At 46.5% G+C, this 22668-nt stretch overlaps 1 protein-coding gene across 2 annotated transcripts in view; it reads left to right on the top strand.

Annotated features, from left to right (window-relative positions):
* Window positions 1-14990, top strand: part of NTN4 (netrin 4) — a 45226-nt gene extending 30236 nt beyond the window's left edge. For both annotated transcript variants that reach the window (XM_062611317.1, XM_062611316.1), the window contains exons 6-10: window positions 5454-5670; window positions 6413-6525; window positions 7630-7698; window positions 9506-9676; window positions 13246-14990. In XM_062611317.1, coding sequence (XP_062467301.1) covers window positions 5454-5670; window positions 6413-6525; window positions 7630-7698; window positions 9506-9676; window positions 13246-13382 — 707 coding nt within the window. In that variant the 3' untranslated portion in view covers window positions 13383-14990. The remainder of the gene's footprint in view (window positions 1-5453; window positions 5671-6412; window positions 6526-7629; window positions 7699-9505; window positions 9677-13245) is intronic.
* The last annotated feature ends 7678 nt before the right edge of the window (window positions 14991-22668 follow it).

The following is a 22668-nucleotide window of genomic DNA, read 5'->3' as shown; positions in this document are numbered from 1 at the left end:
GTCACTGAAGTCCTCCTCTTCTCCTTTCACTTACTGAAAGGAGGAGCAGCAGCAGCTGAACTGCCTGTTTTACAGCCCTAGCACTCTTTATGAAAACAGCCTTGACCACAGTTCTCCATTACTTGTGTAAATAATTATTTCACTGCTGTAGTATGTACACAAATTTGATTTTTAAACAGTGAATTTAATGACTTTTTTAAGTTCCTTTACCTACTTGTGTACATCAGGGTTCCAAGTCTTCTCCTCTGAAACATCAGAGATATTTTTCCTACATAATTATTGCCAGAACTTAGGCAATGACCTTTCCTTTGGGAGTTTTATTAGTAAAAAAAGAGGTTTAAATATTACACTTAGATCCAAAATAGAGGCTTGAGGGGTTCTTTCTAGCTCACAGATTCAACCTTGCTGATTAAAAAAAAACCAACTGGATTAGTTAACTCCTGGTAGATAACACAGGAGAAAAGACTGAAATAAATTCTGTATGGGACCCTCAGGCTCCTAAATGTGCTTTTACTGGGGTTGTGCTATTTTTGCTAGGGCTGTAATTCATGATGCTCTTTATGTGCCAGCTCCTACCAGGGAAGACCACACACTTTTCTGAGAGTATTGAAGCCAGGTCAGGCTTTGGCACTGATTTGAGTGCAGTCTTCTGGACACCTAAAAATAATGTCCTTCACTTTGGAGGTGGTAGGAGTGGCCACCATCTCCTGTGATGTCCCATCAAGGAGATGGAGTTTCACAAGGAACCTATCATAGAGTTTTCCTGGTGCCGAAACACCCAGTGCAAGCCCAGAGATTGTTTGGAGGGTCCAAGAGGAAGTCAAATAGCACCTCCTGGGCTAGGCAGCACAAAGACTTCTTCAGAATTCAGATGAAAACAGAGGTCTTGGGACATATTTCTGCAAAACAGCCACGGCTCAAAGAGAAGGCTGCCAACAGTGTGCGTGTGCCTGTGTGCAAGTTAGCCCAGTGCTAATGAAGTCAGGCATTACATCACACCATTAGCTCTGTGTTAGCCAAATCCCAAGAGACTTTATTCAAAAGTTCCTCCCAGCCCTTCTGGGCAGGAGGAAGCAGTGGAGATGAGATAATTAATGGGTATTTCTGTTGACGTATGCCAGTGCTTGGCCTTCTTGACTTTCGGCGCTCGTCTCTAAATCACTGGCCCATGGCATTCCATGTATTTTTAAAAAAAAAAAATGCCTGACATAAAGACTATAAATTTGTTTCCGTTAGTCTTTAATGCAACAATTCGGCCTCTTTATGGACCAACTGTGTATCCATGAACTCTGGTATTTAAAGGCCGAAAGTAACATATATTTGACAAGAACTGTAAGATAGCCTTGAGTACAGTGTGAAAACACCTATATTTATTTACCTTCTGCACTAAGTGCATGTACTTTGTTGGGGGGTTTTCTGTATTTATGAGTTACAGAGCATGAGGTACTCAAGTATCTCAGCATGAAGTACTCATAACCCCAGCATAAACAGGGTTCCGCAAAAACGTAGGGGTTATCTGAATGCTCTCCTTTCAGAGACCATATTGCTACAAACACACAGATTTTTTCTCTCTGGCCTTTTCAAACCCTCACGAATGCTCTCCTCCTTAGGATCCCTTTACTATTGCCCTTCTGGTCTCCCACTGCAGGGGATGTTCCCTACACTCAGGGACCCAGTATCTCACAGGGGAGCCCAGCAGCTTGCAGGGCCGTAGCAAATGACTAATGACTGTTAAATTAAATTATATAAGAGCAATTACAGCCTGTGCCTGGCACATTTCCAAGGACCGTGCCATGGTCTGCAATAACAAGGGATGTGCGTGGTGCCCTGTTATTCTTTTGGGGAAGGCCACAGCGTTGACTGCTTGCTTCTGGCTCAAGGCACCATTATTGCTCAACTGCAATATTGAAAATTTTAACATACCAAGGTCAAAGTAAATAAAGGAGTTGTTAAGCCATAATCTTTAAGGATACTTTAAAGATTCTTGGAGGTGAAAAGCATATATAATATTTGCTCAGAAGTAGGTGTGTACCCAATAAAACAAGACATTCTGCCATTTAAAAGAGCAATCTGATGACTCTTTTCCCCTGCCATACTTATCGGTCCTTTTCTTTACATCCCTCATGAATTTTTAAGCCTCAGGTACAGTATAATTGCAGACAATAAATTGGGGTTTATAATTGCTGAGTTTATTTTTGCTTTTCAACTGTAGGGTTTTGAGGGTAAATTTTTGTCATTTCCAAAGTTTAGCAGGCAGCTGAAGAAACCATGATGCTATCACCAATCCAGGGTGGGGAAATCCAGCTCCTCTGGAGTCCCACTCACTGGGTTTTGATGCCAATCAGCACATGACATGCCAGGACAGGCAGCTGTTATTTCACATGTGTGTGGAAGTCATGTGCAAAATAATGCTACGTGCTACAGGGTGGTGAATATGCTGCTTACAAATCACAAAGCAAGCAAAAAGATGAAGCCTGTGTCTTGGACCCAGGCTAGTGGTGCCCAGCCAGCCCTTCTCACACTGGAGCTCCCTTGGCCATGGAAACTACTAGCCTCTGCAGAGGGGTGGCCACTGTCACTAGCACATGAGAAAGGCACTATCTCAAAGCCTTGCACTGAAAGTCTTGCACTCTACACCCATGTATCCACCACAAAGTGCCATCCAACACTGTCTGTATCTGCTTTATCTGCTGCTCAGCTGCTCCTCTTGCCTTTCTGGAGGGGATCTGCTACAACCTCTGCTACAGCGAGGTGCAGATTGGATGGAAGGAGGAAAATGGAGTCTAAAACCAACACTCGGAGCAGCAGTCCATGAAGGAGCAGTAGCTGCAGCTAGCCAATGTTGCATAATCAGTCCTGCAGTCTTTTCGTCCTGCCATTGCCACAGTATGGACACACTTAGTCCCATTTTCATCTGTTTCAAAGTTGGACACACTTGGTCCTATTTTCATGCATCTGTTTCAAAGTTGGTACAATGAGATAACATTTGAGCTTTAGACTCTCATTTCTGTGCTCAGTGCATAGTGATGAAAGTGCACTGCATGTCTCTGCATTGCTCGGCATGTTCCCACTGCAGCACCTCACAAACATTTACTGTCTTCCGAGTTTGCCACCCAAAACATCCAGCTTAATGGCATTTAGTATCATCTTGAGCCTGCACCCAAGGTACAAGACCAAAAAGCTTCAATTCACCAGCCACCAATGGAAAGCAGGTTGGTGACTTGGGGAGCTCATAGGGGAACAGCCAGAAAGGACAAGGTTCATGGATGTGGGTGTTCAGCCCTTACAGAAATAACCAGCCTTTGCAGCACATCTCTTTGAAGCTTTTATTAAAAAATGCAGCTAACAACATGCTCATTTTTCAGTGCTGTTTTAATTGCCTATGAGCTTGCTGCTATGTTTTTCATAACAGCCCTTTGTAAATTTAATATTCTTGCCTCACCACAGTGTTGCCACTTTCATGAAATTTTCCATTAGGAAAACAAATTGTGTGAAAACATTGTCTAAAACATTAAAAGCTCCAACCCCAATAGGGGCTGGGTGTTAAACAGCTGAATCCCAACTGAAACAGGACCAGATCTCTTTCTGAGCACTGAGTTTAGCTCACTGACTGCAGGGAAATAGAAGAGCTTCAAGTGCTTGATATTTCCCCTGAAGGGGTCAAGGAATGCCAGAAATACCCACCCCATCTAGTAGGAAAAGAGCATTTGACTACATGTATCAGGTGTAAAACACTTCACAGACTTCAGGAGAATGGTATGTGAGGCGAGCACTGCTGAAAACTATGCTATTAAAGGTACTGGAGTTCACTGCCTGCAGCTAGTAATGCAGTTTGTGAAGAGGCTTTCTAATCTTTTAATTTTATATAATTATATTTGTTTGGGAATGGAAAGGGTGGGGAAAAATTGAGGATTACTTTGGCAAAGATTTTGGAATCGTAGTCGCCTCTAAGTTAACTGCCAATATTAACCTATCCTTTAATATTTTGAAATGACACTCCAGGTATGTCAAATCCCTGAAACCACAAAAATGTTGTCAGAGCAAAATTAAATATATGCACAGAGCAATAAGTATTTCAAGAGAAAGAAAGGTTGTGCTGCATGCAGTGGCTTTTCTGCTTTATTGCCTTCAGGTTGCAAACTCAAAATATTTGCATTGGAAGTTGGTGAAAAATTTCCCCCAAAATGAAATTTTCTCAGGAAATCTGATTTTTATGTAAATGGAGCTTTAGACAGAAGGCTTTCAGCAGGGAATGTTTTGCCATGATGCTCAAGGCTGATCATAACATGTCCCAGTCAGAGAACCAAACCCTGAGGGCAGGAGAGCAGAAGTCACCCAGCTACTGGTCCTGTGGGAAGAATCACACTGCCTGCTGGCCAGGCCAAATGTCCAGAGGTTTGGATCACACTTTTGTTAGGTGTATTTCTGGTCTTTGAAAAGATTAACATATCTGGGGAGAAAAAGACTGCAGTCTCACAACAGACGCAAATTGCATTCATGCCAAAGAAAAATCCTAAGCAGTAGGCAAGGAAAATTTCACACCACCTATTTTAAGGCATCCTTTCTAATTTGTGATAATGGCCATTTCTCCCAGTGTGTCCCTGTATGCTTCTAGTGCATTGTTCTGCTGTGAGGGGCTGTGGGAGAGGCAAAAAGAGCAGCTGGCATTTCTGACATGCACTCTGCAAACCCATGTCCTGGAGTGTACCCAAAAGCATATCTCTGAGCCATTGGTGTCCTCGTTCTTGTTTGTTTGTGTGTTTGTTTTTAAGTCATTGAATTAAGCAGGTTGGAAAAGACATTCAAGATCATAAAGTCCAACCATTACCCCAGAACTGTGGAGTCCACCACTAAACCATGTCACCAAGGGCCTCATCTACACAGTTTTTATATGCTTCAAGGGATGGTGATTCCACCATTCCCTGGGCAGCCTGTTCCAACACCTGACTACTCTTTCAGTGAAGAAACTACTAGTTGGTGGCTTTAAAAGAAAAGAGACAGAGGGGTACTTCTTTGCTCAGCCTCCACTTCAATTAAAATGACTGTTCTGAAGGGGGCTTTAACCTCCTGGATGCAAGACAGTTGTTATCACTTTAAAAGCAATTGCACTCTGATGCATTTTTTCAGTGAAGCACTCACAGCTGCTTAAACATCATTGCAAGCCAGGCACATCCCTGGGTATTTGGCTGGACTGGAGTCTGGGTGCTATAAGGAAAGTAATAAAGGCCTGTTTGGCAAAACATAGCACAACACCAGGGTAGGTTGACTAAGATAGCTCAAAAAGTGAAAATCATACAGGTTCTGAAGGGGGACTGCTCAGATGTATATGGGTGAGGGTCAAAAACAAAGCACAGAAACCTCACCGGTGTCCCTGGCAGGACAGTGTTTTTGCAGGCATCTCCTGCACCTCTGTTCTGCAGAGCTTTTGCACTTACAGATGCTCTCTCCCACAGCGTGCTCCTGCCACCCCCTGGGATCGGCCACTCTCCCCCTGGGCCCTGGCACCTTCTGTGACCCCAGCACCGGTGACTGCCCCTGCAAGCCCGGCGTGGCAGGGCCCCGCTGTGACCGCTGCCTCCCTGGCTACTGGGGCTTCGGTGCCTATGGCTGCCGCCCCTGCGACTGCGCCCGCAGCTGCGACCCACACACGGGTGACTGCCGCAGCAGCAGGTAAGATGGAGGGCCCAGACATCCACTCACAGCCTCACCGTACTCCTGGGTTCTCCATCCCATGGGAGCATGGGCACCCGCTCCCAGCCTCCCCTTACCCCCAGGATCTCCACCCCAGAGATGGCATCGCACCAACCCCGTTTATGTATGGGACACGAGCTGAAAAATATCCATTATGTACCATATTTGGGATTGGTTTGGTCAGGAACTGAGGACAGAGCAGGAGCTGAGGCTGTGGTTCACCTGGGTGCCTGGCACACCATGGCATGGCACCAGTGATGTTACATTATTGTCTCTCGGTGCTGGTGTTATTGTATTGGGTGTTTTCCATAACCTTCACAGGTTCTTCTTCCTTTCCACAAGCAAAATATGGCCCTCAAGGACATCTGAGTGAGAGGAGACCAAAACTGAATATTGTTGCTGTTGCAACTCAGCTTGTGCTGGACTTGGAGTCAAGCTCTGACTTTAGAAGACAGTACATTTTAATAACAATTCACCCTCTGTATCTTATATGTTGCTTCTTTTTTACCACACTGGGGTTATTTATAGCATATAAACCCCTCTAATTTATTTTAAACCCAAAATGGATTCATGACCCAGTCTGACAATACTCAACCTGTTCACTTTGCAAAACTGCTCCCGCCATTTAACATCACCAAGATGTGCAGTCATGTTGGATGGGTTGGTAGAGGCCCTGCTTTCCACTGGCTCCAAATTGACCGTGTCCCTTTCCCTCCAACAGCTCAGATGTGACCTGGCACAATGAAGCACCTCCTTTTCAGGCAGTGCTTAATGAGAGCGAGCCCACCTGGGGCTGGGAGGACGAGCAGGGCTTCTCAGCGCTCCGGCACTCCGGTAGGACAGCAGCTTCACGTGTGTTTCCCTGCCTTTCCCTCTGACCAGCAGCCAGTGCAGATGCAGTCTTCTGCACTAGCGTGTAATTAGCACCCTGTCAGTTGTAGGAGGGGATGGATGTTCTGCCATTAAAATCCTGTGTGACCACCTCCTTCCCCTCCACAAGTTGGAGTAGTCTTATGGCTCATCCCATCAGTGTGAGGACCCTCTGGGCAGATGCTCCATGCACCCAGCATTTGGCTGTCAGAAGGACAAGAGTTGCCTGCCTGAATTTGCAGTCCCAGCTCTGAATTTCAAGGCTGAATACTCTCATGATTTAGCTGGCTACATTTTAAATGTGTCTTTGTGTTTGCTAGAACTACTAGATGCTTGGCAAGCCAGCAACATCATTTAGAGGGTGGGGGTAATTGGCAGGTAATTGGGAAGTTTCTAACTCAGAATTTATTTTGCCGATACCCACAATAACTTTGGCATTGATTACTGCTCCTGATGCAGTCATGGCCTAGCATTTCAGCTATGGCTTCAGCTGGGGAAGTTGTTTCCCTCTTGTTGACATTGTCTGGAGGAGATGGGTGCAGCGTGAGGCTGCTGCAAGGCAGGTTGACCCCACAGTGCAGTGCAATTACTGCATACAAGCAGGCAAACGTCATTTCCTCCATCTTCAGAAAGCGGCACGATAAAATCTCAAAGATACAATAATTGAGTTAATTGAGAGGAAAGCTCCATCATTTGTCTGGGCAACTTCATTTTGAACGTAAATAAGTATATCACATTATTCTTTGTTCTAAGATCACGGAAGTCATTAATCTGCCTTAACCTCTGCAACATTTCCTTTTAATATTTTGTCTGGTACATTACGGTGTGGAAAATCCCACAGGGAAAGATATGCGTGTTATTTGCATAACAAGGCAAAATAATAAGGCCTCTGTTTCCCTTCTCTTCAAATTGTAAACAAGGAATAATTGCCCTTGGACTAAGACTGTATATTCAGTCTGAATATGAAAATAGGGCTTTTTCTGCGTGGGCTTTGAGGACCACATGAAAACCTCTTGCAAGTCCTGTCATTTAGAGTACAATCCACAGCTGCTTCCTTTCTTTCCCCAGGTAAATGCGAATGTAAAGAGCAAGTTTTAGGGAATCCCAAGGTCTTCTGCGCGATGAAGTACACCTATGGTGAGTTGCGGATGAGGTGGCAGGGACATAAAATGAGGTGCTGCAAGTTGGCCCAAGAGTGTCAAGCATGAGACGTGCTGCTTTGTTTACTGCTCCATTCCGGCAAGCCCGGGAGTAGCCCAAAACCATGGGCTACTCAGTCTAAGGACAGATCTTCGACCTTTCCAAAACATATAGATATCATGGTGCCAAGTTAAGGTGGGTAAAACATCTTGGTCTGTTGCGCACCTCTCTTGCTACCAAAATACCCTTGTGCTAAAATCATGGGAGGACTAGAGCTCTCAATGCCCCTGAGAGGTTGTCTAGATAAACTGTAAAGTACTGTTGCCAAAAATGAGTCACTGAAACTCCATCTGTAGACCAGATGTTCCAAGCACAGTATAGAAATCACTAAATCTGAATTACACTGAATGTGAGGATGGACAGTGATCACCACACAAGACACTACGCTGAGGAAACACCTCCAGCCACTGAAAACTGCCCCCTGTCAACAAAGTTCAGCTGTTGCAGTGGGGTGGTGTATACTGTCCATGTGTTTATTGGATCTAAATGAATGAGAGGAGGCAGTTTGTTTCCCAGACTTCTCTGGTGTGTGCCAGTGAATCACCTCCTTCATACTGCAGCAGAACAAGGAATGCTCTGCACAGCACTCCCTTCCTTCACAGTCTTCCAGGGGTCTCTTGCACCTGTTTCATCTCACACTCAAGTTGAAAATGCACAGAGACAACCCATACCTCTGCAGGCTGTGGAGCAACCCACAAAGGGAACTTCAAGGGGCTGCCAGCTGTTGAAATATAGCCCTGGCTTAGCAATATTAACAGAAAGTCTGATTCTGCTTTGCACTGCTCCCTGACCACCATAGTGACTGTGTTTAATCTTGCAAAAGATAAGGGAAAAAAAGTCACAAAAACCCAAGTTCATAAATTTTATCTAAAGTGCACTCAGGCTTCCTACCCTTTCATCACTCAACTCGCAAAGGTGTCAGCTGAACTGGAGAGAGATGAATTATAGGGCTCATCATGAGATTCAGGAGGCCATACTGCAGGAAGAGTTTTCCCTGAGCTTTCTAGCATGCAGAGCTGAATAAAGCACCACCATACCATGACACCTACCAGTGAAGGTAGTCATCAGCACAGTCAGGGGGAGGGTCACATATGGGCCCTGAACCCTGAGCTTCCACCGTGCACGGGCTCAGCAGATGGAATACAGGCAGCAGGAGTGTGCCTGTGGGTATCTGTGAGCTCAAAATACTCCATGCTTTCCCTCAGCCCCCACCAATGTCTCAGTCTCGGCTACTCCATTTGGATTCAGCAGGTATGCAAAGCAGGAGGACCCCCAGCAAGAGTGCTCACCAGGGTGGGATGCGGGCAGCTCCTCACACCCCTGCCTGCTGCCTGGCCTGCCCAGGCCAAGGCCAGCAAAGCCTCCAGGTCCATCACTAAAGGGCTTTCCACTTGATTTCCACAAATGCTAAGGAAGCCAATGTCTTTTCTGAGCTCTCGGGAAAATGGGGCTCTCACAAGTTTTGAAAATCAGGTCATTGGGATTCTCCTGCTGCTCGCATGGCAGGTCCAGGGGACGTGACCAAACCAACCAGCAGCATTCCTGCCCACAGGTATGGGGATGTAGGTACTCCCCTGGCAGTTGACTCTGGCATCCCCAACAAAGAGCATCAGGCTAACTCCACTGTAATTAATTAATAGTCCTCATTGCTTCACCCAGACACCTGCATTAGACAAAAAAAAAAAAAAGAGAGAGCAGTGTAAATAGTTTATATATTCCTAGTTTTTAATTTGTGTCTTCCCAGTGATCAAGACAAAGATCTTGTCAGCTCATGACAAGGGCTCCCATGCAGAAGTCAATGTGAAGATCAAGAAAGTCTTAAAATCTACAAAGCTGAAGATCCTCCGGGGCAAGAGGACACTCTACCCTGAATCCTGGACTAACAGAGGCTGCACTTGTCCTATTCTCAATCCCGGTAGGTTTGACTCCCTGAGCAGTACATCCCCACCACATTTACACAAATTCCATTCCCACTTCTCCATCCCCTCATGGCAGTGAGCTGAGGTTGCAGCCCAGTGTCAGGCTGTTATGTCATTTGGATTCCAACAGCAATCTCCATCAAGTCTGAGTTTTGTAGAAGAAAACTTGGTTCATTCTACAGACTTTCAAACACACAATTCTCTTTATGAAGCATAATAACAATCTCAGAGCTTTATGACTCTCAGTCTGTTTCCAGAGTGAGGGAAGTGCCCATTGCGCCATGACATAACTTTTCAAAACTAATGCCAATTTTAATCCATAAAAACACATTTAAATCTTAATTTGAGTCATATTGTCCTGAAATTCTAATCTAAACTCTCTTTGAAAGTAATACTCATTTGCATCTTCAAGATTTGGAAGATATTCTCTTATGAAGTGAGAGGAGAGCTTTGGCTTCACAGTTTTTTCTCATCTTCTTTCACTGAAATGCGTTATAACCAGTGGTGGCTAAGCAGTGCATGCAGTCTCTGGTACAGACAAGGAGATGCAGACTCAGGGTTTTCTTCAGTAGAGCAAAGCTAAGCTCCAGCTGACACACCTTTCTTTACAGCTCCGAGATAAAACAACAGTTATCAGCCAATTCAGATAAAGGGGTTTTTTTCCATCAGGCACACACATTACTTGGAAATCACCAATCAAAATGACAACTTAGTGCTGAGACATCCCTTATGTGTGGAGCACCAGGAGCTTCCTTTGGGAGGAAAGGTCTGTCTGTGAGGCTGGATCATGCAAAAAGATTATTCATTGATGAGGTGTTTGTAGTCTTCTTTCATCTCTACCTGAGGGACTGCCTTTGGCTTTGAAGGGAAGGTGCCGTGATTGCAGAGCTGTAGTCAGGAAGTCTTGTCAGGTGCAAGGGTCAGATGAATCAGCAGTGTTAGACAGAACTTTACTGTTTTAAGGGCAGTAAGAATTCAGATATTGGTAAAACACCATAAATCTATAATTAAATTGATACAGCTGTTTTATTTTTCCATATGCAAACACAAGTAAGAAAGCTCAGATATGGCTGCCTTAATATGAACTGGAGGAATGCTGTCAGAACACTGAGCATGCAGGGTAGCCCACACCTGACACCAAGCTTTGCAATTCCACTAACTTCAGAGGAACTTCACTGATTTTCCCTAGCAGAGGAAAAGACAGCAGTGATCACAGGATCGATGAAGATTGCTTGGATGCCAGCAGAAGTGTTGAGGTGCAATTGTCCTTAGGGACAGTCCAGGCATCTGACACATCAGGTGTTACTCCCTTGCCAGCTGTCATGATTTACACTGCAAAGCTTGGTGTTGTTTTGCAATGCAGCTGCTGGCATCCCGTGAGTGTAAATTAATCTCAGCTTTCATGTTAGAAAGAAGTTGTGAAGTTTGGTCCTAATGGGAAGCTTGAAAATGTCAATTGAGTGCATCTTTACAATTCAATCATTTCAGACGCGAAAAAAAGGATCCCAGATAGTTTTTCAAATCTCATTATTTTCTTTAGGTACCACATTCATTTCTGACTTGTTGGCAATACTATATTAGCAGATTTAACCCTCTCTCAAGAGTAAGAGCTTTTGACCTCCAGATGAATAAACCAACAACAGCCAGATAAAAAAAACGAACTGACATAGAACAATTTCCTGACTTATAGCTATAAAGGAAATCACATCTCCCACAAACAGAGGAGATAAAAAATAAAAATAACAGAAAGAAAGACATATTTTTATTCTGCCTCACAACACTGGAGGGGTATCAAAAAGAGGGTAGGCTCTTAATGTCTCTGGCAAGAAATAGAAACACCAAGCATTTATCAAATCTCCATGGGCTGTTTTCAGATTATAAATGTGCTTCAATTCCTCTGAGGGGATATTCACTACCCTTGCACACCTTCCCCTCCACACACACCTACAGAGGCAGGTTAGACTGCTGAGAGGGCACAGAGCTGAAAGGTTTAAAGGTCTCAGCTGTCTGCGAGGAAACAGTAGCCCTTCTCTTCCTTGGCTTTGCCAAGCACAGACACAAACAAGCAGACAACTGCCTGCCAGCAACAGAGGACAAAACCTGCAGCCTCAAGCCCTGGCTTGTGGCATCTCAGTCATTTGATTCATTTTACTTTTACACTTCTGTAACATCAGGTTGAAAATCCAGAAAACCTCACAGAATCAGCAACCACAGCAATATTTGCTTGCTCTGTGTGGGTGTATGCCATGTTTCTCTCTCCAGGGAGACAGATTTAGGAGCCCTTGAAAAGCACTGTTATAATAACAGCAGGATTAGCATCACCAAAATGAATGTTGAAAAGGGTGATACCCTGTGTTTACTTGGCAGAAGAGAGGATGTGTGTGCCCAAAACCTCAGATGAAGTAGATAACAAATTGTATTGAATTCAAGAAAAACATGCTTGACCTTTAACTAGGGGACACTCTTTATTGTGAGCTACAAAATGAAAACCCAAGAAAACACAAGCAGACTCCCCACTGCAGCCAAGATGGAGTGGGATGACTGAGAGCACTGGGGAGACCCATCTCCCCAGGCCAGTTAGTATTGCCACATGGTGCTCCCCAGACCAGTGCAAAGAGGAGGGCACAGGGGGGTCACATGCTTGCTGTATCTCAGTCCTGCTGCAGTAAGAAGCTGTCCCTGGCTGGGAGCTTATCCTGCCATGGGAGAGATTATCATCCATGTTTTCCTCATTTATGGCACATTTGTGGCCCATTTAGGCTGTTGGGATCTGTGGCAGTGTTTCTTTAGCTAATTCAAGCCAAAAGCTTCCAGCCATCTCCACACTTAGCAGTTTTTGCCTGACTCTATTCATTCTTTAAGTCATGCCCTGAAAGCCAGCCGCAGACCTGGATGGCTGGGGCAAGCCCTGTGGCAGGGCATTGCAGGGCCATACTCCAGCCCAGTCTGGCAACTTCTGGATACCAGGCAAGGCTCACCAGACACTGTTGTCATGTCTCTAAAACATCTGGCGAGGCAGAAATTAATGCGTCTCTTTTCAGTGTGCCTGCCACCCCCTCAGGCTTTTCTGGGGTGTTCACATCAGCAAATCTAGTATCGCCTCCCCTCCATGAGAGAGGGTCTGGAATGTCTTTGCCTGCAAGGGGCCACCAGCCACTCTGACCAGCACTGGGCCATCCTACACTGTCAATACTGGAATGCACTGAATTGACCGATTTCCAGGCAGGTATTCAGGCTGAAGCAGGTGGCTGCCAAGTGAAGGTAATAGCAGTTCCCAAATAAGGAATAAAAACTGGTAGCACAGCAGCCAGAGTTCTGCTTCCATTTATATTTAGAAGCTAACAAAATCAAGGTTTGTATACTCCATCTCACTGGCAGATGTGCCACAGGGGTCATTTTTCCATAGATATAAATATACAGATATAGGAGAGAATCAATATGTATAAATATTTCTTCATATACGTCCTTTTTCACATGGGACTAGATATCCAGGCTGACCTTGCATTGTCAATAGGCCTCTGAAGTGTAGTGCTGTGCAGTGCCTGACCGCTTTGCTGGTTTACAGGCTTGGAGTACCTTGTGGCGGGACACGAGGATGTCCGAACAGGCAGACTCATTGTCAACATGAAAAGTTTTGTCCATCAGTGGAAGTCAGCTCTCGGAAGAAAGGTCCTGGACATTCTGAAAAGAGTCTGCAACTAGAGGTGTGCAAATGCCTTGGGCATTTCTTTATGCACAAAATGCAATGGCCTTCACAGAGAGAAGACCTCTAGGATGAAAACTGGAATGTAAGAAAATAGTGCCAAAACATGTAGCGAGGCATTCAGAGTTGTAGGCACTGTCTAATTGAACCCTTCCTGGCCAATGTTCATTCACTCACCCTGTAGCTTCCTTGCCAGGGGTTTGCCTGAGCCCAGCTCATGGTTACATTGAGGGAAACAAAAGGCAGGGCAACGCTTGTCTCACCACAGTGTGATGCTGGAGCAACTCCTATGAAGCCACTGATCATCCCAAACTGCTACCCTAGAGAGGGAAAGCGTGCCCACGAACTACAGCTGAGAAGGAAAGCACCACTGCCAGTGCCACCAGTGGGGATCCTGAATGACTTCCAGAGGCTCACGGTGATTGCTGTGGGGAAGGCGATGGCCACAATGGCAAGTAGGCACTGGCAGAAGTATGCCTGTGACAACCACTCTTCAGAAACATCCCGTTGGGTTAAGACATGGCTCCCATCAAAGAGAATTGGGTGCCACTTGCTTATAACCTGGTCACTCCACTGAAGGTTTTGGGGGCTAAATTCTCTGCTGGTGCTGGCGAGGACAGAGCTGCTGGAGTGAATCAAATCCCTCTGCCATGGCACAAGCGCAACACAGGGCAGAAGCCAGCTCTACCCCGACCACATGGCTGCAAAGAGCCAGCTCCAGAGGATGCAGCATCTCTGAGCTTTTTGTCCTTGAAGTGTTAAGAAATGAACCTAGCCCTAGTGTAAATATTTCATTGTATAAAGCACTTTACTACCTGCCACTTCACAGTGTGGGAAGTCTAATTGTGTTGGGGAAAGAAGAGGTTGAAGGTGGCACATGAAAAAAACTCCCTTGAAACAGAAGCACTCCTGAAGACCCCCCAGTTGAACGGCATTAATGCTATAAAGGGAACGGCCAGCCTGGCACTGGCCACTCAGAGTATCTGAGGGTGCAATCTGAAAGATAAAGTATTTGCACTGAAGTCCCAGCTTCAGACCAGCACTTAGACCCCGCGGGCAGGACTCCAGCGAAACTGCGCTAACAGTGTGAGAAGAAGAAGAGACTTTGAGATGAATAATGCAATTGCCAGAGGAGAAAACCTCTGCCTGCAGGAAAAGGAGAGGATACAGAGAAAGGACTCACACATTCACGTATCACAACCCAGCGATTCATGGTGGGCCTGGAGTTTGTTGTATTTTTTGCGTTAGTATTTAAGACTGAACATTTTATTTGTTTTCTCTGTGTTAGTGTTTGCAATATATACGGCCATTATACTTCCTCATTAACACCAGTATGGAATATAGCACAGTTTACTGCAGTTTTCAGCACTAAAATGTATCTTTTCTGTAAAGCATCTTTAAACCACATTGCTTAGAGTGTATTTTGTTCATGAGTGTGAGGGCAAAGAAAAAGAAGACATACAACTCTGGAAAAGTCATGAGTCTACCAATCCGCTTTACGTATGTATTTTTCTTTCAAAGTCCTGTGGACTCACAAAAAAAAATTATACTATTTTGGTAATTTGTTTTTGTATCTCATGTATGTAATAAATATAATATGATTTCAACTTCTTCACCTTGTGTCACTGCTTACTCCACTGGCAATGCAATCTTCCTGCCTGCACTAGAGAGGATAGTAAAGATGGTGCTGGGGAAGCAGAAGCTGCCATGGGGGATATTTTCCTCTCTGGCGGGTTAACATTCACCATGTGGTAAAAAGCCAAGTAGCATGGTTCCAGACATCCCATTTCACCCTTGTTTTGGGAGGCTTGCAAGCTCTTCTCGTAAGAAAGTGAATTGTACCTAAATATTTTCCAAGGTGGCCAGATCCTGAACCCCCCCAGGCCTGATGGCTGAGTTGCAGAGGTTACCCATAAAAAGAAAGCTGGGGATGGCAGAGATCAGTCCTACATTTGAAACTGTAAAGGGGAAAAAAAGGCTGTGGGAAATAAGCACCATGGCAAAAGGTGTATAAACAAGCTGTGGAGTGAAGTCAAGCATCAGAAATGAGTGGCCAGTGGGTCACAGCGTAACCCACAGACTGGGCAGCAGCTCTCCGGGCAGGGGGTTAATCACTGACTGCCAGGCCACCACGCTGCAGCAGCACGTGCCTCCCCCAGCACAGGAGAGGGCAGGGCAAGACTCCTCCTATGGGGACACTTGGAGACCAAGAGCCTCCAATGTCTCCATTTCAGTTTAAAACTTAGCAGTTTTACCTGCTTGACGTGTTTTTAGCTTCATTTACTTCAATGTCATTAAAACTACATGTGCAATGGACAGTTAATTAATGGGAATAGGATGTCTGTCCCTGCCCACCTGAAGAGTGGATTTGTTCCTGGAGTAGACTCCAGGAGTAGCAATGCCTTGACCAGTCCTCCTGTGTGACAAAAATCAGTGTCAGGAAAACCAATGCAGTTATAATCAGAGTTGGCAGCAGCACCCACAAAAGAGTCTTTTCTTCCAAAAATACCCCTGTAGCCTTACAGACAAGAGTTGCTTATGCCGGCAAAGCTGGCAGCTTCCCAGGGCCAGAGCTGCCCCTCTCTGGACTGTGCTGCCTCCAGCTAGAGAGTGAAGGTGAGTCCTGAGTTTTCAGGGACCAAGTGATGGCGGTGTCACTGGGTGCAGCAGCTCACCCCAGAGCATCCCCATGCTGCCCTCACGCCTCACTGCACCTAAAGAGCAAGTACCTCTCTGCAACTGAAGCAGGAAGCACGGTGGATTCTGCAACCATCCCTGTTTCCAATGCAAGAGGCTATAGGTAAGCAGGGGCTGGGTGGCAGTGATAGGGCTAAGATTGGCTGTCAGAGACACCATGCTCCTGGTCATCTGTCAGCATCGCAGGAGTGACTCTGTGACATGCACTTGGGCTACAGAAGGTAAAGTGGGTGTCTTTGACCCAGCTACCACCACAACACAGATCCTAAGTGTACATGGCAACACAGCCCCTCCAGTGTACCTACATATGATGATTTCAAACCTGTATTTCCCCAAGGCACTCATGGAAGACCTCTTTCCCCCTTTCTGGTGGGTTTGCACATGAGCCCTCAGCAGATGCTTTGGCACAGAGAAGGGAACACCCAGCCCCAAGTTTTCAGTCTCTTCTTGCACTCCCCAAACCCAAATCCCCCACCTCCCAGGAGGTCTCCTCCATCCTCAACACTTCCCAGACCAAGAACTGGTGGGCTGCAGAAGTGGTATCTTCTCCTGCCATGACGAGAGCCGGGTGAGGGCTTAGGGCTATGCTGGCTTCACATACGTGGGTCCGGTCCATTCCCAGAGGAGCGCAATCTTCCAGTTGCAGTGGAAAATTACAGGCGTGTTTAATATAGCTGCTCTGGCGAGCTAAATCTTCTGGGATATGACCATCTTGCTGGTTGTTTGGCCAAAAATGATGGAACATCTGGTGTTAGTGGCCTGCCTAAATGGAAAGCCGGGCTGGTATGGGTAAACATAACAACTCAGGAACAAAGAGCTGCAGTATTATTATTTTTTTTTAATCTTTATTTTTAGTTATCACATTGACTTCAGTATCAACACTGGATATAACAAACATCTCAAAAATGTCCGGTGGCTGCTGTTCCAGCATCCAGAGGAGCCCTCTCTCCGATGAGGCAGGAGGAGATCGACTGCCTTTGGGCCTTCTGGACTGATGTGTTGATTTTTCGATGACGGTGTTTCCAAAGCATGCCTCAGCCCAGGGGTCACAGCTTCTTGCTGCTCTTTTCCCACAGATCAGCACAGAAACATCTCAAATGCCTTTAACTGCTTCAAGGGAAGGCAGTGAGGCCTCAGCAGGGCTCTCAGGCTGGGAAATATACTATATATGGGAAACTTGTTGGCATACTGAAAATGTTACTATGGCTGAGAGTCCAATGTGCTGTGGCAAGCATCCGGAGAACTGCTCTCTCTGCCCAGCCCCAGCTCCAGGCTGTGCCCATCTCCTCACTTCTCTGCCACTCCAGTGGGTCCTTTGAAGCAAATACAATGCTGGGCTGCTTTCAAATGTGGTGTGCTTATGAGTGTGATGTGCTCATAGATATGATAAAGCCCAATTGATGCCTATAGCCCAGGCAAAACTGTCATGCCCAAGCCTTGTTCCCCGCAATGTAATCTGCAGCTGAAGGCATCTCCAAGCTCTACCTAGACACTTCCTCAGCAGTAGAAGATGCATAGAAGAAGTTATGAGGATGTTGAGAGGCCTAGGTGCAGGTGTGGGTATGGGGGGGGGTAGCGGGGTGCATCCCCACAGGACTGTTCACTGCTTCATTTCTCAGATGGGTTTTCCTCTGCTCAAGTCTCCAAGCTGCCCTGACTGGGCAGGTTTCTCACACTGCTGGCATTTTCTTTCTTTGACCTTTCCTCTCAGTCTTACACACAGAAGTTATATACACTTTTTGAGCGCAGGGCATGGATATAAAGCCATCTGGAAACAGGACTCGCAAAAGGGCCTCAGATCTGTATGAAAATTGCCAAGAAGAATAAAATTGTTTCCTAAACCCAACATTTGTAAAGTTTCCCTGAACTGACTTGTCGTGGACATGGATATGCACCCTTCCAGCAGGTGCAAAATGCAAAATGCAGTCCATCCCCAGGCTTGGGATGCACACTGAGATACTGAAACAGGAAAACCAGGTCAAATTGAAGCAACCATCCATCAGGCTGGTGTTAACCTGGAGCAAAAAACATTCCTCACTGCATTCCCCACACCTGATTTGCACACGTCATCCCTACCTGGTTTAGTAGGAGATAATTCTAACATTATAATCTGAACATATACACCTGTAAAAATGGCAGTTGCTCTCTGTCTCTGCTCTTCATCCTTTGTTTGCACCAGGTGCAACTCACATCCAGACGTTGAGCTCTTGTGCAGCCTCTGTGTGGTCAAGTCTGCTGCATAACCTCTACTTGGGTTTTATCTGCACAACACCTGTAAGAGATAAGGAAGCATGATTTCAGGTACACAAGCAAGGACTGCAGATTCACCCCACCTAACATGAGGTGCTGCTGGCAGGTGACATTGTGCAAGGATCCCCTGATCCCTCCAGGGTTGCAGAAGAAACCCAGGAGCACCCCAAGGGGCCATAGCACAGCTGCCCAGCTGCGCCGCAGATGCAGGTCAGGCAGCAGGAAGATGCACAGGTATTTGTGTAGCTATAAGAGTATCATCAAGATGCTCTTGGCGGAAGAGATGGGGATTAAACCCACCCTCTGTAGGTGCAGGGAAGTAAACAAAGCGGAGGCCCAGGCAGGGACACCAACACCTCTGCAGCTGTGGGCAAATGCAGGGACAAGGGACCCCAGTGGTGGGAAATGAAGCTTCAGCCATCACTGCCATTGCCCCTTGCTTGACATAGCTGCCAGACCTGACCAGCCCCTTCCCCCAGAAGGCTGCAATGGGGGGGTTGTTTGTTGCCCTGCAAAGCAGGTCCTCGAGAAGGCCCCAAGGGCTGGGGTGATTGGAGCAAGGGAGGCTGATTCAAGGGAGTCACTGCAACCTGAGGAGTTTGAAAATGCTTGAACTAAATGCACCCAATCTGCAGTGCAAATAGCCCCCGTCTGTGCCACTAAACACCTCCGGAATGGGCATTCCAGCGGGGATGCCAGTCCTCGGTCTACGGCTTTGGGAAGGGATGTGGCGGCGCAGGCCCGGGCTGCGACGGGAGCCGTGCTAACAGCGTGGCGGTGCAGGGGATCTTCCAGCGTCCGGAAAAGTTCCCGAAACAATGTAATTTACCCGCATGCCTGTACCTCCGGAGAAGCAGCACACCCTGCCCTGTGACGGGTCCCGGCCGCAGCCAGCAGCCACAAAGGCAGGAGGAGAAAAACAACAACAAGAAAACAGAAGCCAAGCTATGCGGCACGGGGCGGGAGGGGGGGATATTTCCCTGGCCGCAGCGGGTGACCGGCAGAGACCCCAAAAGGAGCTGTAAATACAAAGCAATGCAGCGTGGACAAACAGCCCGGCACGGGACCGCGGACGGTGGGGGTGCTGGCAGGGCAGGGCAGGTCAGCACTCCCAGTCCTGCTCGGGATGTAAACAGGACACCCCACCCGGGCTGATACCGATCAGCTGGACACGGCAGGAGAGGGAAGAGGCCGGCCCCCGCTGCGCCCCGGTCACCTCTACAGTGACAGGGCAATTGCAAATGGCACAATGCAAGTGATATTGCAAAGAGCGAGAGGACAAGACAGCCCGGGGCTCTTCAGCCACAGACTGCAGTGGGGTCTGTTCTCCCTTGCCCATGCTCCGTGCTGGTGACTATTTTAACTTTGACACATTAAAAGCGATAGCGACCAAATTCTTCTCGGCAAAAAAGCGCTTATAATTGGGTAATGGCCACAGAGTATCAGTAGCTGGGCTGCCTAACGCCTGAAGGGAAGCACAGGAATTTTCTTCTCCACCCACAGACCCATTATGAAGCTGACAAGGTCCTGCTCCCTGCAATTCCCAGTAATTTTACTGCTGGGCTGCAAGATTTATGACAGCTTTGTCTAATTCTCGTAGTGCAGACAAGAATTGTTACATGCCAACATAACCCAGGTAGCGGCCACAGGTTGTTCTCCACAAATGACTGCACTCCAGTCAGCTTTGGAAAAGTCCTGGCTTTTGTACAGGGAAATACTAAACAAATGAGAATTGCTTTAAATTCCACCCTCAGGGAAGTCCTGCACATGCCAGAGAACAGGGATCGCTGCTCATCCAGTATTGAAACAGCAGGCAAGCTGAAATCCTTAGAAATCCTTGAATAGCCGGCAGATGATGACATACACTGAGGACATACCATACCTGTCATTTAAGCCCCCTGTGATTTGGAGAAAATCAAACACGCAGCAGTTACATTAGCCAGGAGCAAAGGAGGAGTGACCAGCTGGCACCCTCATCCTTCTCCTTCCAGGACTCTGTTTCCTCTAGCTGTGCAGAGTCCTTTGCTGTTTTGTTTTTTCTCTATAAAAAGTCCAAAATAGAGAGAAAACAAATAGAACTGAAATAGCAACAAGAGAAAATATCAGCAGGAGTTCCTGTTCACAAGGCTATCCTGGCATTTATCTGGGGCTGTTGACATATTTAATAGTCATCCAGTCTGCCAGCTGGATGCCAGCGTCAAGCTTGAATCCGCAGCTGAGATAACTTCTTGCTTTGTGCTACGATTTCTGCACTGTTATTTTTCCTGTAGTGTGTTAGCAACATAGCCTGCTCTGGGCGAGAGCTTATCCAAAGCCATACTGAAAAGTAAACCTACATGGCTAGTCCCCTATTTTCTCTCACCTGGGGAAGCAAGGATTTTGCTTTTGTGTTATGCTAAGGAAGGGTTCTTCTCCGAGTGAACTGCAATATTGAAAGCTTGTTGCTTTGCTGGTAAAGGACTATGAGAGTTACCGTGATTTTAGCATAGTTACTGAAATCTTCCGAGTTTCTTTGTTATACTGAAGAAATATTTTTATCTTAATTATCTGTAGTCCTTGGAGATATATTAGTGGAAAAAGGCTGGGGAGTAACAGGGCTACAGTCTTCCCTATTTCCCCTCCCCAGTGGTGCTGCAATTGCACCCAACTTGGTGGCAGCCTGTGTTGGCTTGTACTAGGTGCTGCCCAAATAGGTTTTCTCCCAGAGACTTCAGGGTCTGATGGTTCCAGGGAGACCAGAGCCTGGGGGAGAAGTATTATCCCCCTTGGCTTGCTTGGAGGATTTTATTTCCCTTCCCTGGCATTACTGCAAAGCAGAGCAGGGCTGGGCTTTCATGACCAGCAGTGGTCCCCTGGTGAGACGCCACAATTCTCACTTGCCACAGTCCCGACACAGCCTTTGCAGAAGGTTGGACAGCCTGTCCCATCCACCAGCAGGCCGCCCTGACAGCAGCAGACACCACAGGGGCAGAGGCAGAGCCCACTGTGTAACTGCAGGACTCCAGATCCCAGGAAGCACATATGCTAGCACCCGGCCTGGTGGTGACAGCTTAGCTACCATGAAACAAGCCTGCTAACAGCCAGTAATATATGACACTTCAAACTCTGTTGGGGTTTAAATCCACCTTCTGTTTTCCAGAGCACAGCAGCCATGACAAAACATAAAGTGTGGATTTGGAGCCCACCACAGCCCACTTCTTGCAGACTTGGGGCAGGGGAGAATCCCTCACTGAGAGAGCACAGAGGTCTGGGAGCCAGCAAGGGTCATCTGTTGCAAACCAGAGGTGCTACAGGTCTTACTGCAGCCCAGTGGGCTTATCCTAATAACTCACAAGCTGCTGAGTGCTGACCTCCACTCCAATTATCTCCTTGCTCCTCCCCGAATAAGCACTGCTTTAATAATAATGAGCCATAAAGGTTACTGACTCATCCTTTCTTTTCCATTTAAGGAAATTAATTGGTCAATTATCTTAAGCATCACATAGCTCAAAAAGACCCCAAAGATTCCTGTCAAGGGATCCACTGTGCTGCCCATTATAAACTGGGAAACAACCTTCAGGTGTCAGTTCCCAGCCAACACAACATTTGTGTGTGCTATAATTAGACACTGGTTTTGTTGCTGCACAGTCCTACGGTCATGGTGCTTTTCACTGTAAACCCACTTGAACTGTGTGACTTGGCCAGTGTTTCTGACCTGTTCTCATCAATGAAATACAATATAAGCTATTTTTGCGAGAGCTATTGCCTCTGTATGCTTTTTTTTTCCCCTTAATGCTGTCATGCAACAATTACGTTATTAAGCAGAGGGAGGGAAAAACAACAGTGACCTATTGTAGCATATACTGGGAAAGCATTTTTTCATGGAAGTGGTAAACTATAAAATCCATTTTGACTCTGTATCACATTATGTGGCAACAAGAGAGTGAACAAACAGAGATAGCTACCCTTCCTGTGCAAACACACACAATAACAGTTAATAAATGTTTCCCTTGACTTTGCCTCCCTTGCATTCGCAGCCTTGGAATCCTCCAGTATCTTTAGCTGCTGATACAGGGACAGCTCTGATCAGGACAATTGCAGGTCCCTGTGCCATGCCTCTTCCTTAAGCCTTTCAAAGCACTCTCACATGGGTGGCAGACCTGCTGGGGGACATCTCATGCTGACAGCTATGGCTCTTGGGTGAAAGGGCAGTGCTGGTGCTGAGGTGTGAGCATGAGGTGCTCAGCTTTTGCTGGGTGTCAGGGTGCCATGGCACTTCTCCAAACCTGTGACTGCAAGAAACAGAGACAGGGAAGGAGATGAAGTGGTAATTATGTCTAAATGGAGCTGATTGCTGTA

The sequence above is a fragment of the Pezoporus occidentalis genome, unplaced genomic scaffold (genome assembly GCF_034315485.1).
Source record: "Pezoporus occidentalis ecotype Australia unplaced genomic scaffold, CSIRO_AGI_Poc_V1 ctg152, whole genome shotgun sequence".
NCBI lineage: Eukaryota > Metazoa > Chordata > Aves > Psittaciformes > Psittacidae > Pezoporus > Pezoporus occidentalis.
The sequence above is the reverse complement of the archived record's forward strand: the minus strand, read 5'-3'. Positions and strand labels throughout refer to the sequence as shown.